This window comes from Mesocricetus auratus, unplaced genomic scaffold (assembly GCF_017639785.1).
Source record: "Mesocricetus auratus isolate SY011 unplaced genomic scaffold, BCM_Maur_2.0 Super-Scaffold_100022, whole genome shotgun sequence".
In the NCBI taxonomy this organism is placed as follows: Eukaryota; Metazoa; Chordata; class Mammalia; order Rodentia; family Cricetidae; genus Mesocricetus; species Mesocricetus auratus.
Window position 1 is genome coordinate 4,784,316 of NW_024429203.1, and position 16,034 is coordinate 4,800,349.

Genomic DNA, 16,034 nt, shown 5'->3' on the forward strand with positions numbered 1-16,034 from the left:
GCATTTATATTCCAAGAGGTGTGTAGTGTTTGCCTCTCCAAAAGTGCCCTTATAGAACATCATTTAACCATATTTACATTCAACAAAAGAAAACTCATTTTCCAAATGACACGATGAATCACTCACTGCCTTGTGAAACATTTTGCTTTTCTATAAAAAGTACATTACATTCATTTTGTCCTTGCTAGATCACTGGTATCATTACTTATGCTATTCCCTGAGAGTAGGGGGAAAAAAGGATTTTATCGAAGTGATTTACTTGTGTCAGGCCTGGAAGTGAACTCAAAGCAATAGCAGTTCTTATATAAAGGATGGCCTAATTGCATTACTGCCTTTTAAGTGATTGAACACAGTGGTGCATATCAGAACCATCTCCTCGGAGATGCTGCAAAGAGTAGACAGGCCTGTGCTGTTTACTTGATAGCGAATCCCTGTTTGCAGCAGAAAGAAAAAGAGCAAAGTCTCTGCTTTGCCTGAGAAGCCATCAGAAGGGGTTCTAAGAGACTCTCCCATGAAGAGTATGGAGTTCAGCTAGTGGGAGGAAAGATTCACATATTACACACTCTGTGATGATCGGTCCTGCTGTCTCATATAGTACGAGAGGCTGTAGTCCCTGTTAGACTCGCCTTGGAGCTACCCGAGCACTACTGTGGATGAACAGTGTCGCATCCAGTGCTAGACTCGTCTAAGCAAAGCATGGCGTCACTGCTTTGGGTGGCCTTCAGTGGGTCGCTTCTGACTGCTCTGTAACTGTCAGTTCTGGGAGCAATTGTTAGAGACACAAGCAGACAGAAGATGGCGGAACAGAGAGGGTGGAGGCAGTGGCTCCATTCTCCCAGCTACAGTGTTCATAAGCACTGAAACCATTCCAATGATTTCTTCAGAGTCTCAGCAAGCAAAACCTGCACACACTGCTGGAAGTGGGAATGGTTTCCTTCCTTCATCCTTGGAACTAAAATGCTTACTTCTCAACACTCAAAACCCCAAATCTTCCCTTTCCCCTCACAGTCTTCTCGGCATGACTGCCCTTCCAAAGATAACCTTTTTGTCAGCACCTGGCAGCTTAAGGCGAGTACATTTGCATGACCCTCTCCTCAACGAGCTCACTGGAAAACAAGACAGGGGACAGTGCCTCTTCCTGGAGACTTTGGCACAATGCCTCTAAGTCACTGGGACACCTTCACAAAACAGAGGGTCCAGCTCAGCCCCAGGGCTTCAGCTGCCCCAGGTGTGACCTGAGCATGTGAGATATTTCTATCTCATATAGATGTCAACATCTGAAGGCTCCACAAGAGGAACCACTGCCCCGGGCAGCCTCCAGGTGTCTCTTTGCCCCAGTGCTTAACCTGAAGCCTGCCTTGGCAGCGGGATTGTGGACACATTATTTCACTATTTATTCTACATCTCCATCTTAACACCTGTACAACGAAGACTTTAATGTGATCTCATTCTTAATGCTATCATTAGATTATGTAAATTAACACAATCTGCATTAGAACTTGACTCAAGGGTGCTCAATACATATGCATAGATTAAAAAAACCAAGTTTGATTTCAAGACTGTATTCTAATAAGCAAATTTATTTTAGATGAAACTGACATTTCTGGTCCCAACAGCTTTCAATGCCTTGCTTTTCCTATAATGTATAAGTTAGAAAGAAAATAAATAAAAGGCAAATGTCATTTCAATTTCATTCTAACTTTCTCTTTTAAAAATAGGCCTGCCTCCCCTCCAAAAACAAACAACAGCAACAACAAAAAAAGGAAACAAAAAAAACTGTGTTCAGGAAGAAAATGTCAAACACATTAAAATCAATCTAATTTATAGGAAACAAAACATTAAATTTTTTCTTTTTCATTAATTTGTTTTTGTCTCATGTTTCATTAAGTCTTTATAAATAACTTCCTGTCACTACATTTTACTAAAGATTTACACACAAACATTGTAAATTATAATGCATTGATCAGTATTTAATAAATTATAAACCATTAATTTTAATTTAAGAACTGAAATATATTATGTAATCCATTTTGGAAAAACAAATAACTCTAAATTCATCTTTTAAAAAGCTTTTAGACTTGATTTTTATTTATTTGACTAAATCCTATTGAGTTTTATTTTCTTTAGTAATATGTATTTCTAGTTTTGTATTATTAATAACTTAAATAAGAAAAGTAACCACTAAAAAATACTTATGATACGTTGTTTTCATTTCCTAAATTTTTTGGTTATGACTAGAAGAAATCTCTTAGACAAAGTTCAAAGAACTCAATCTATAAATAAATCCTGGGAAACTGTGAGGTATACTTTATTGCAGATATGGCAGGCATTTTACCATATGTTTTGCAAAATATAGTTGCAAATATAGCTGAAATACAAATGAAAGAGATCACAAGAAATGTTATTTGCCAGGCTAATGATCTCCCAGCCATGAAAGGTTTCCTCCTTTAAAAAAAATGAAGTGAACGATATTGCCTTGATCCAAATCTAGTCCACTGACTTTCCTTCGAGAGCTAAGGAAGATAAGAGACCTCATTCTGTTGTCTCCTCAGCTAGCAACTGTTAGGTTTGAATTAGTCAGCTCACAGCACACATGGCCTCTTCCGGAGCCCTAAGTGTCAGAGTTCTCCCTTTCTCAGAGCTGGACAGTACTGGAGAGAAAGCACACAAACTCAACAGAGAAGGATGAAGGCAGAGATGGACTAGGGGCACACAGCTGGACTGCAGACAGTCTCAGCTGCAGGGAGAATGACTACATGTCCAAAATGAAATGACTATAATGTCTAAAGAACCTGGGAGGAAGGGGATTGTTTTTAAGGAAATGCTTCTAGTGCAGGACAGCCAGAGAGACTCCTGAGTGAAGCATCCATTCAGTTCTCACACTGAGACCCCTTAAAATGGCTCGCGTCCAGAGAACTGGATGACGTCCACGAATAACCCTCACATTGTATTTCCCCCACAGCTGTCCTGCCCCCTAAACTTGTCAGCCACACTTTCAACAATGCAAAGAACTGAAGTGGAAAATGCACTAGAACTTAGTGTGGGGAGAGTCTTGGACTGTCTTCAAAGAGCAACCCATCCTAGGACACCTTGGTGTATGACGGAATGAGCAGGAAAAGTTCTGGAATTGAGGCTGCCCTCCCCATGTTGTGTCATATCTGTGGGTTAAAGACACAGAGATGCAACAGGCACAGAAACTCTGCACACAGATCAGAGAGAAACGGTAGCAAAGGGGAAGAAGGGGAGGACTTTCTAATTCCTGGATAACATTGAAGTGCTCTTAACATCTGCCTCTGTGCTTTCTTTCACACCAGTTCTTCGAAGGCCCTTCTAGTTCCCAGTACTCGGAAAGGGAGGGGCCATACATGCCCTCCTCCTTGCTGCTCTGCTATACTGGAGTACTTGAGGATGGGCTCTTCCTAAAGAAGAGATGTTCATCTGTCTCATGCTTTTAGAAGATAAACATCCGAGAAAGATCATGCTCACTGTTCTACATCCAAGATCAGATCCATCTGTTGACAGTCTAATGCTGTTTCTTAACATTGCAGACGACATCAAGTGACAGCATCGAGTACCAGTGGCAAGGGTACACAAAAAAAGAGATACTACGAGGTAAAGAAAGCAAGAGAATACACTAAAGAGACAGGTTTAGTTTGTACTGCTCACTCTTGAGGTAGGTGATCTAATCTTTACAGAACAAGAACTCATGCCCTGGGAGCATGGCATTAATCCCTCTTGATGGCCTAGTACTCAGTGGCCTCTCAAAGACACCATCTCCCAACACAGCCACATTGGAGATAAAGTCACACAGCAAACCATATATAGCCATAGCAAAGCTATTTTCCAGTTATTCATAATAAGTGAGGCACAAGATTAGAAAACAGGCAAAAGTAAAACAGTTCTTCAAAATGTTTAAGAGGTCCTGCAGGTGCTCCTCTCCACATTGTCACTTTCTCTTCCCATTCCTGTCATCTTCATCCCTCCTGTCATCTTCACCCCACCCTTTTCCTCTTCTTCCCATTCTTGTCATCTTCTGGTCAGAGCCACAAATGATGAAACAACCCTAGTACCTCTTCACTGCCAATGTGAAAACAAAATAGAGAGGCTGACAGATGTTTGCAGCCATCACTACTTGGACTTCAGAATAAAGCAAGCCCTTTAATTTAACCCAGAAGAAGGGGAAGTCAAACCTGGAGTGGTGGCACATGTCTATATTACCAGCATCCAAAAAGCTGCGTGGGAAGATGGGGTTCAAGGCTATTGTAATGGGATCTTGTCTCAAAAAGCAGGGGTAGGTAACCAGAAAAGGAAAAAGTTACCTGAAGGATGCATGATTTCTTGGTGGGCAGTCACCTTGCTGTCTACATTCTCCAGCCCCTTAAACCCATACCAGATAACTAATGTTTTTTTTTTTCTGAGGGTTCTCTAGTCTCCATCATATGTACTAAACCCTGTGGCTGTAGTGGAGAAAAAGTCATATTCAATGTGTAAACTAAAAACATGACTGTGTTCCAACAAAAATTACTGAATCTCACTGGGCTTGTATCCAAACCTCACATTTAAAAGTTTTATTCAATGTACAAGAGATTTTTAATCATTTTATGAGGCTCTCGGAATGACTTCTAAAGCAACATGGTAATATAAACTTATGTATTTAACTTCTTGCCCTACTTACATGTCTAGAGAAACCCAGAAAATGAAGGCGAATGCCAACTACACACTTGTATATTTCAGTTCCAAATAAGGAATGAGATGAGAAGGTATGCCCATGTGCCATTCACCAGTGCGTAAAGAGGAATGCTACCTGAGAACAACAAGACAGTTCATCTAAACCCTAGATTGAACTAGTGTTGGTGGGAAGCAAGTTCCACACTCCTGAAGAGAGTAAGGGAGGCCAGCAAGGAACTCTGAAGTCACCCTGAGTGGTGCCATACATGACCCAGACCTTGAATATCTCTAGGGGAGGGTGCATGCTCACTGGGAGTGATTGGAGCTGAGCCTATGGTATCCAACTTACTACACAACACAGAATTAGAGTTTCCACATTGCTGAAGTGATAATGAATTAATTATTCTTCTTCAGTCTGTTTGAAGAGATAACCAACCATCACATGATTTTACTCAGAATCCAGCTGATTTCTAATATTAAGAAAATGGTTTATCCTATAGAGTTTGAAAGGGGGGCATTATAAAATATTCAACAATCAAAAGAAGAAAAGTTACTACTAAAATACAGCAAGATTTCTTTTGAAACAGGTTTGCTGCAAGCAACAGGAAGACACAGTTTAAAATCTCTAGCTGGTACTTTGTAATTTCAACATTTTATAAAATTAGATGAGTAAAACAGGAGTTAAGATCCATAAAACGGTAACATTTTGAACTTGTTAAAATGTTTGCAAATAATAAAATGGCAGTTGTCACATTTTATAGACACTAAGTAGAAGCTGTCAACAGAATATTAGATGCTTCAGAAAACAGAATCAACAAACTAATAAATTCACCCCTCGAGTCAGAATAAAGAGTTGAGGAGACAGGAATAGGGCAAAGACTCAGGGATGCTGGGTATGCAAAGCAGGAGTATTAGAAGGTCTAACTAGAGCCATCAGTAGGGGAGAATGAAAAGCAACAACAGAGGGAAGAAATGAGAAGGCCAGGATAATTTTTTCCTGAGCTCCATTAAGACTTCTTATCAACACAAAGCATTAGCTGTATTTACATGCTAACAGAAAGTCTACAGTGGACAGATATCTGGCAGAGTTTGAACTTTAAAATTAAAGAAACACTTCAGAAACATATTCTATAGAATGAAATAGGTAAGCTCCCTATAACTACAAACATAAGTTTGGCATTAGTTTTTATCCCAGTATCTACAAAACCTAGATGACACAGTGTTGTGTAGCAATTTCCCCTGAAAAAAGGTATTTCATCCTGAAGGGAAGTTCATTAAGACACAATGTACTCTAAATCATCCTGCCCTACAGGGAAACTCTATGAAACCCAGGAAGCAGACAACTCAAATACTTCAGGAAGTCCCTGAAACTGACAGGTGCACTGGGATCCTCCTTCCCCAATCTGAGGTAAACTGTAAGAGCTGCTGAGAGATGCTCTCGGATAAGCAAAGCTGCTTAAAAGAGGCAGAGAACAGCCCAGCTGCCTAAAGGGGGACACTGTCCAACCTGTAGAGCTGCCTGAAAGCTGTGTAGTATGCTACAGGCTTCTAGCTTACATGAAACATTACCCATGCTGAGGGGGGCTCTTCATGCTGCAGCTGTCACTGAATCAATTTTGTTCCTATACGTAACCCCTTACTTATTTCTGTAAATAACCCCAGTGAAATTCACTGGTTCACCAAATTGGACTTTGTTTATATCCTTCCTTTGTCACCAGTTTCCTATCTGAGATGAGCAGTTCATGTCTCCCCATGACAGCCTCACATGGCACACACTTAAAAGGAAAACTGAAAGAACTCTGAGATAAAGACTGTGACCTTCATTAAGGTTGCATTCATACATAACAACAGACATACCAGAACTCCTATTATGTCTTGGATTTTAAACGACCCCAAAGGCTGATGTGATAAAGGTTTGTCTTCCCCCTACACAACTACTGTTATTATTGGAAGTTTAATAGTTCACAAGGATCCTGTCTCATGAATGGGTAGTCCGTTGGAGAGTTTCTAGCTGAATGAGTTACTATGGTGAGGCCTCACTGAAAGATGGAGGCTACTAGAGGGCTGTTTTTGAAGGTATATCTTGCCCTCCTCCTTCATGAAAACCATGCGGCATGAAGTGAGGGGCCTCCTCTGCCACACACGCCCACAGCCGTGACATCCTGTTTCACCTCAGACATTATGTGATGTAGCCTGCTGACCATAGTCTGAAATCTCTGAAACTGTGAACTAAAACTCAGTTCCTATCGACATAAGTGCTCTTGGGTATTTCATCACAGAAACATAAATTAATAACACACTACAAGAAGAAGATGATATACATGACCTTCTAGACCCATCCGTTGCATGTTTTCTAGCAACTGAGAGTCAAAAGAACCCAATTTCATTAGCTGGAAAGAGTGTGAATAAATCAGTATGAGAAGAGTTAAGACTAAAAAGATCGTGTTTAATGTGTTATAAAAAACAAGGAAGGCAAAAAAAGGCATAGGGATGAAAATCCGACTCAAGTTATTTAAATAAAAATTACAAGTTGATGAAGGTTAGTACAAGAAAGACTGTTTCTCCCATTTTCTAGAATAGGAAAAATATATAGTTTCACTCTCATCCAAAACAGAAATGTCAATTTCACAATTATTTTATCTTAGAATTTAAAGGTGTTGATCTTGAGTTTAAAAGCAATAGTAAAAAGCAATGTAGTGATGATTAGAGAAGGGAGTTTTACAGAAAGAAGGGTGTACGTCATACTGTAGACAACAGCAGTTTCAGGGTGAGCCTTCCCTGAGGGAAAGCAGTTTACACAGCTCAGCTTGCTCCATTCTGAGCCCAGGTGCTAAGGCTGATGTCTCTGTACCACCATCCACCACCTGCAGTCTAGCACAAGCATGTGGCATAGACTGAACAAACAGCCACACAAGCAAAGATTGCCGCCCGTGATCTTACCGGACTAACTCAGGGACACATAGCACATCAGATCATATCAAAGAAACCGAGTCTGTGAGAGCGCCCTGCACGCGAGACGAACGATATGTCTGCTGATGGGTGGAACACCACATAGTTACCACCCCCTCACTTACTATATGTATCATGAGACCACAGCATAAACTTGTAAGTGCAGGGCTGGAAAGAGGGCTCAGCAGTTGAGAGCATGCGCTGTTTTGCACAGAACCCAGTTTCCATTCCCAGCATCCACATCAGGAGGCTCACAGCCACCACTTTCATGGAATCTGATACCCTCTTCTGACTCTGCAGGTGCCTGCATCCACATGGTGCACAAACATACACCCAGGAACACACACACACACACACACACACACACACACACACACACCTTACCATAAAAATCTTAAAAAGAAAAAACTCTGGATATATACCCAGGCTTTAGTTCAGTGCTATATGCATGCTTGATGCTGCTCACTGGAAACTTCCTGCGCTCTAAAATGACTGTCCTGATGGCCCTTCACCTGACAGCCCTCACCTGACAGTCCTCACCTGACAGTCCTCACCTGACATCTCACCTGACAGTCCTCCCCTGACAGTCCTCACCTGACATCTCACCTGACAGTCCTCCCCTGACAGTCCTCACCTGAGAGTCCTCACCTGACAGTCCTCACCTGACAGTCCACACCTGACAGTCCTCACCTGACAGTCCTCCCCTGAGAGTCCTCACCTGACAGTCCTCCCCTGAGAGTCCTCACCTGACAGTCCTCCCCTGACAGTCCTCCCCTGACAGTCCACACCTGACAGTCCTCACCTGACAGTCCTCACCTGACAGTCCTCACCTAGCAGTCCTCACCTGACAGATATGCCCCCTGAATAGCCTGTGGCTGGATTCAACAACTCTACCTAACCACCACCTCGGTGACTCTTACAACTTTTCCAGCTCTGCCTAAAAAATGGTGGAGCTTGTGACTTTACTGGTGGTAAATCCTGGCTATGGAAGGACAGATAGTCCATCTACATTGCTGGACTACAAAGCTTGCTCAGACAACTTTAGTGCTGACAAACTAAACTGGCTTTGATGCTCAGCTATCACAATCATGTGAATAATGACAGAGTATCAGTATCACTCATCTTTCTTTTCACATCTATACAATAGAGATAAGCTTCCTAGTAAGTGATTGTTTTGAAGAGTAATGGGAATTCAACTTGTCAGTATATAACTCACTGCTTAGCACATATGGAGTGACCTGTTAAGTACTAATAGTGAAGTAAACAGCTGTCCTACACAGGTCACAGACTCTAACAGCTGTCCTACACAGGACAAAGACTCTAACAGCTGTCCTACACAGGACAAAGACTCTAACAGCTGTCCTACACAGGACACAGACTTTAACAACTGTCCTACACAGGACACAGACTCTAAAAGCTGTTCTACACAGGACACAGACTCTAACAGCTGTCCTACACAGGACACAGACTCTAACAACTGTCCTACACAGGACACAGACTCTAAAAGCTGTTCTACACAGGACACAGACTCTAACAGCTGTCCTACACAGGACACAGACTCTAACAGCTGTCCTACACAGGACACAGACTCTAACAGCTGTCCTACATAGGTCGCAGGCTTAACTCAGAGATGCACCCTACGAATCAGCTGTGACAGTCTTACAGAGGTTTAGTTTCTGTATTAAAATGAAAACAAAGACCCTCACACATTTTCGAGATATATCAAATGATATCTTTCAAAGCCACATCATCAACAATGACTTACCAGCAATAATCAAGTGTTAATAATACCAGACTCTTCTGAGTTCTGAAGACATTAGAAACACAATACAATACATCATGCAGACATGAAGACAGTAAGTGTAATGCTGGTAGAAGAGATGGGTGGAGAGCCTAAGTCTTGACAGACTGAAAGAAAGACAAGAGACCAGAGTTTCTAGAGCAAGTGGACGAGAGAGGGACAGATGCACTCACCGGGAGACAGGGTAGAATTCACTGGGCCTTCGGTGAGTCACTAGAGAACTGTGCTCAGGAGTGAGGCAACCTAGCTTCCTGTCACTGATAAAGTCCTTCCGATTGCTGGATTGAAAATAGACAGAAGGGAAGAAAGAGTGGAGGCAAACAGACCAAGTAGAAAGCTAATGTAATAGCCCAGGGGAAAGGGTAGTGACTCCATCTGTGTGGCGGCAAGCAGCACCACAAGTGGTTTCAGTGTGTTCTGAATGATTGGATGACAAGAGTTATCAACTGTTTAGAGGCCGAAAAAGAGGAGTCAGAGTGACCTCCCGGTTGTTTGGCCAGAGCACAGGAAAGAATCAGTCATGGCTGCATCAGTAGCAATGAAGGAAGAGCAGTGTGGAGAGTGGCGGTTGTGTGTTCAGTTTTAGGTATACAAAATCAAAATCTGAAGTGCTTTTAGCATGGAGGGGAACGTAAAAGCAACAGCCAGTTATTAAATGTTTGGATCTGGAGGGAATCAAACAAGCCCTATGGAGTTGGCCTCAACCTGGGACAGACCCCCAAGATGGGTGTGAGGCTCAGAAGGAAAGACACAAGATCTAAGGTCTGTATCACATTACCACACAGAGGAGACAATGAGGATGGAGCAGCAGGAAGGTAGAGACAGAAGAGCCCACGGGCGTAATTAGAAACCAGGAGAGGGACACGAGGAAGCCAAGGAAGGAAATGGACAGATTGCTGGATTTACTGATATGCCAAGCAGGCTGAGGGCTAGAAGCTGGCCTGGCAGCCGATGGGTCACAGGCAACGAGGCAAAAGTTGACTGTGGGGCAGTAGGAGTAAACCTCTACCAGACAGGGCTGAAGAAAGGGAAGGGAAGAATTGAAGAAACTATACACAATCCTAAGAAGCCTTACAAAGCAACAGGAAATTAGGTAATGCAATCAGAAGATGGTTATTTTTGTCTTAAAGAAACGTCAGGGTGTTTGTATGCTAAAGAAAGAAAGGATAGTGCATTGCTACCATGGCTTCTTCTAAAAATCAAAGGGCAATCAAAATAAAAGATTAAAAGAGGGTGCATGAATGATTAGATGAAGCTGAAGCAAATGCCATCAATGAGACAGAGCCCATCTTCAGTTAGCTATAACTTGTGGAACAAACTAAGGATTTTGATGCATTCGATGTTTGTGCCAGCCTGGTAAACTCATCAGGTAAAGGGATATTCCTTTTATATTTAAACTAAACCAGAAAGGAAGTATTATATTTCCACTGAGAAAACTGAATCTGATAGTGATAATGAAGGAAATCTGAACGGACCAAAGAAAGAAAGGCAAAGTCCTACCTGTTATAAATTATTAACACTAAAAGTCTTAAATAAAATACAAATAACTAGTCTGACAATGTATTTCCAAAGCAACATAAAATCCAGATGGGGATTACTCCAGAAGTAAGATGATGGTTCAGCAGACAATATGAGAATAATAAATCATATGATTATGTAAACGCAGAAAAATAATTTTAAATCAACTCAACAGGTTCTAAAGGAACTCTGAATATAAGCTCAATCAGTATTGGCTCAACAGGAACTTCTCATCCAGGCATCGGCGCTCACTGGGCTTGTGTAATAAAGAGCAGCTATAGGAAACAAGCCTGCCGAGGCTCCTCATAGTAAGACACAAGAAGCACTACGAAGGAAGGAAGGAAGGAGAAAAGCACGCCAGAGATTTTGTTTGCCGTCAATGTACTTTAGTCATCGTCATAAAGAAAGAGCCTGTTTTAAATATATAACTATCAAAGATAAAAAATATTATCTCTTTCAGACATTGCAGCAATCTAATTGGAAAATCAACAAACATTAGAATTTATTAAACTAGCTTTTGTTCTCACTACAATGGCAGAATAGAGAAGATATGGGGGTTTGATCATTGTTTATAAGCAGGACCAGTCAGATTTCTAATTTAAAATTCGACATATCACAGCAAACTATATATCATAAAAACTCTTTAGTATAGTATTTTCTAGTGGAATGAAATGTTAGTCACATATGCAATTCTATAATAGTCTAGTGGCTGCATGCATAATCAATAAAATATATATTATTTAATCTGACAACCCAAAATACTTTAACATCTAATGAATAGTTTAAACTGTTAATAAGATCTTTTCATTTTGTTTACTAAGGCTTGAATAAACTTCATATGGATGGGGGGGTCCTTTTACTTTTGTTTGTAAATTCAGGACTGGGATAGTCTCCCTTCAACTTTTTTCTCATTATGAACAATCCAGGGAGAAACTGTATCTCTTTACATGTATTCTTGATTATGCTCATAGGTTAAATAACCACAGATAAAAATTTTGGGTAAAAGCATGTACTTTTATTTATTTTTCTGCTTTAGTGCTATTTTTATGTCAATTTTGTGAGGGAGGGGGAGAACTTAAGTGTTCAACAACAGGAAATGACTTAATAAACTTTATAGTCACGTGATTTAGAAAACAGTATTTTCATATATAAAATTCAAAATACCATTTTTAATGATTTTTGAGCATGATATTCTGTGACATTAAGTACATTCACAATGTCATGCAACCATCATCTCTATCCTTTTCTAGAATGTTCTCAGTGTCACAAAGAGATGGTCCCCATCTCCCTTCTTTCTCCTTCCGGCCCATGCCCTTGGTAGCCTCCATTTTAGTATCTGACTGTATAGACTGCCTAATTAAATATCCTCTGTAAGTGGACAGGTACATGTTCTCAAATATGTTTAACACACAGCCAAGGTTTTTCAAGAAAGATCACCTGAGCATTAAAAAAAAAAGGAAGAGAGATTGACTGCTCATATATTTGTGCCTTGTCAAAAATGGTGGTTATCATTTCATTTTTGCTAACATGATGGGATAAACACTAACTTTCTTTTAGGAGATGGCCTATTTATTTTTTGAGCACATTGTTTTTTATTGTGTTACGCGTCTCTTGTCAACCTATGAAAACCATTTACGTATCATGAGTACCCCACAAAGCCTTTAAGGGAGAATGTTGTGTTTGTATAAAGGCACCCCAAAAGAGAGAGAAAATGGAGAACACCAACAGGCTGGAGGCTGTCCTATGCTACTTACTACACACAACCAGCAATAGCTTTTCCTGGTCTAAAGGGCTAGAAATTCACCTCTATGAGGTCATCTCTTTGGGTTTTCCGGTGTGCCTCATAGCTGGCCACGAGACGTGTGCTTCTACTCCTGGTAAAGACACGAGTTTTCTCCTGCAGACCAGTACTCCGCCTTGCACGAAGCACCCAGCTAGGTAGACCCTGCTACACCCAGACCCAGGACAATCGTGGTGCCTCATGAAGCACACAGCGCTGACAGTTACGAAAAGGCCACACTGAGGTCTAAGCACACAAGTCCTGTCCTGGAGGTATTTTGGTTTGGTTGTCCTACACAGTAAGTTATAAATCTAGAACAGGAAACTTGAAATCATTAAAGTCACATATTTATTACATCATATTCACTTAGGTTAGAAAAATGCAGTATCTGTCATCATGTCATAAAAAAATGTGTTTTCCTCTCAGATCTCTTATGAAGAAAAGCTCCCAGGATTGTTACAGATAGGGCTGTTTTCAATCAGTTACAAGGAACAATTCAATTACTACATGGTTTAGTGCAGTAACTGACTCCAGACTAATTTAATTTCTTTAGGTCTCTAAAGATCAATTGATCTGATTTGTCCCATCCCTAAAGGCTATTTAGGAAAAATTCAGACTTAAATACCTGGAAATGAAATCCAAAACCTTGGCCAGTTTCACACCACTTAGGTCATCTTGCAAACTTTCAGCTAGTCACATCAGAGTGTTCTCTTGGCCTCAGGACCATCGCAAGCCACTTAGCTTCACATACAAGTGAGTGCTCCCACATCAGAACGCTTATTCAATAAGTAGAAAATGTGGCTACATGCATTATCAAATCTGCTGTTCTAAAGGGCAGCCAGGCTGGGCTCCTATCTCATGAGCATGTGTGCAACTACAGGGCTATTTTTACTTCCTAAGATCAGTTCACAGAGACCATTCATTCAAAGTTACTCAGATAGGGTCTAAAGGATTAGATGCAAGGCTCATCTAGGATGAGAGACTCAGAAGAATTTTTGCACTTTAGATTTATAGTATACTTTTATAAATGTCACCATCCACAATTCTCTAACCAATCTACTCTCTGAGACTTGGGCAATAGATGTCCATCCAACAGCCTAAAATTCAGGTTCGTTCCTGACTTCACCACCTCCAACCAATGATCAGACTCTCCAGCAATTAGTCTTTCTCAACTCAAACTCTCTGGATCCCAAAACAGCCTCTATATCCATTCCCTCCAATTATACTACTACTCCATGATCTGCCACGTTGGCAGGTTTAAGAAGAATCAGACAGAAGTTGATTAACCTTTCACTTGAGCTGCCAAGACAGGCTGGGCAGAAGTGCCCATGTCATAGGCAATAAAAAGAAAATCAGAAATGTGTGGCAGTTGACAGGAGAGTCACACAAGAAATTAAGATATAGTAAGTGAGAGGTGGTAGCTATGTGGTGTTCCACCCATCAGCAGAAATATCAGACCTAGTATAAAGATGAAGGATAGAAATTTCGTGTGTATAAAGAGTATAAATAAGCAACTGGGTCAAAATATTCTTGAAAAAATGCATTTCAACATTCATAATAGGCTAGAAGCTACAGCTATCAATCACTCAATGGTCTCAAATGGCAATGAACAACTGTCATTGTGAAGGGGTGAGTTTCACATGCATGATGACTGTTTCCTGTCTTCTTACAGGTCCTCAGACTTGATATTTATTTCTCCTATTAAAGATATCAGTCTACTTTAGCTAGGACCCATTTTCTGATCACAAAACCCAATGTTTCACAGTGGAATACATGTTCATATCAAATACACTTCTTTGCTGGGGAATCAAGCATTTGAGAGATCCAACACCAGCTGCCCTCAAGATGTACGAGCTATACAACGACAAGGTTTGTGGTTGGAAGGGAAGGTGTGGAGACGATGGAAACTACATACTGTGAGACCATGCCTCGTTGGCGTTAAAAGGCACATGTTCTTACAACCCACTCTCTTATCTTATCTGGACAAAAGAGCAAGCAGAAAAAATTTCATTACCTCTCAATGTCAGTGAGCCTGGAGGAGTCCCGGAACCCTTTGGCAAACGGATTGCTGTCTATTTTCAGCTTGGTTATCTGGGAAAGAGAGAATGGGTACAAAACAACCTCATTTCCAAGGTCAAAGAAGCAGAATAGAAGTAGTTTTCTTTTTTCCGTTTCCCACAGAGCCCAGTAATACAGCAATGTCTGTAAGCATCACGAGAAGTGATTTGAGTGAGGGACAAGTTCACAGGTGTACTGAGTCATAGCTGAGGTAGGAAGGTCTGGTGGCCTTCCGGGCAAAGTTGGACATGAAATTAGACTGTGAAGCATTTAAAATGTTAGGGAAAGGCTAGGGCTCAACTGGGGAAGGGAGAACCACCTAGATGGGAGGAACTGTCTAGAATGTGTGTTGTGAGGGAGTGAAGAATGAGGTCTCATCCCAGCTTGGAAGCATCTCCTAACTTTTTGAGCAGGTGAATATATGCTGTAATAAATCAGATTCAATGGCCATTAAAGCCCATGTTAAATACTGTACTAATACTGATACCTTTTACATAAATACAGAATATGAAGCCTTCAGAGTATAAACTTGCTACCATTATCCTTTCCATTTGACTAATTTAGAATCAAAACAGTTAGTCAGCCTTATTTTAATGTCACTTATGTAACTATGCTTATGTAGAAACAATTACTTTCGAGTAAGAATCAGTCTCCAATGTTTAGTGCTTACATTGTGGAATGTACAAATCTTATAGTATTATTATTTACACACCCTGTGCACTATTACTCTGGGGAAAAATATATCATCCTGTGAAGCAAAAAACAAAGGAAGCACTGATGAGAAGAAACTCAGAATACAGATCCCTGTCAGCACTAAAAGGAACCTCACAGAGAAGCAAGCCTGTGTCCTCATCTGACAAGCAGTCACAGTCAGGCACAAGGAATGCAAGGACTCAGGTACAGCTTGTTCCTAACTGAACTGCTAACAAGAAAGCCTTTCAAGAGGGTCTTAACTCGTGAGCTCAAACGTGGAATACAAGTTTGTCTTTGGAGGGAGACACACGCAAAATATTCTGGGCAGGGAAAAGGGAGTTATGGGGTGTGGGGTGTCCCTCCTGTTTTACACTAAAGAGAAAACAATCAAAACTGTTTTATATGGTAACTATAAAATTTATAAAAGTATATTGTTTGTTTATAAAACAGAGTTATAACAAATGCTATTTTAAAAACAAACAAACAAAAAACCGGATCAGGCTGTATCCAAAGTTCAATGCCTGGAGTTTCTCTTTTCACCATGAAGAAAGACACCATTTTCTTTTT

At 40.7% G+C, this 16,034-nt stretch overlaps 1 protein-coding gene across 2 annotated transcripts in view; it reads right to left on the reverse strand.

Annotated features, from left to right (window-relative positions):
* The window catches only part of Tbx20 (T-box transcription factor 20), a 49,061-nt gene that overhangs the window by 9,926 nt on the left and 23,101 nt on the right, over positions 1-16,034 (reverse strand). For both annotated transcript variants that reach the window (XM_040730200.1, XM_005078506.4), the window contains exon 6: positions 14,731-14,807. In XM_040730200.1, coding sequence (XP_040586134.1) covers positions 14,731-14,807 — 77 coding nt within the window. The remainder of the gene's footprint in view (positions 1-14,730; positions 14,808-16,034) is intronic.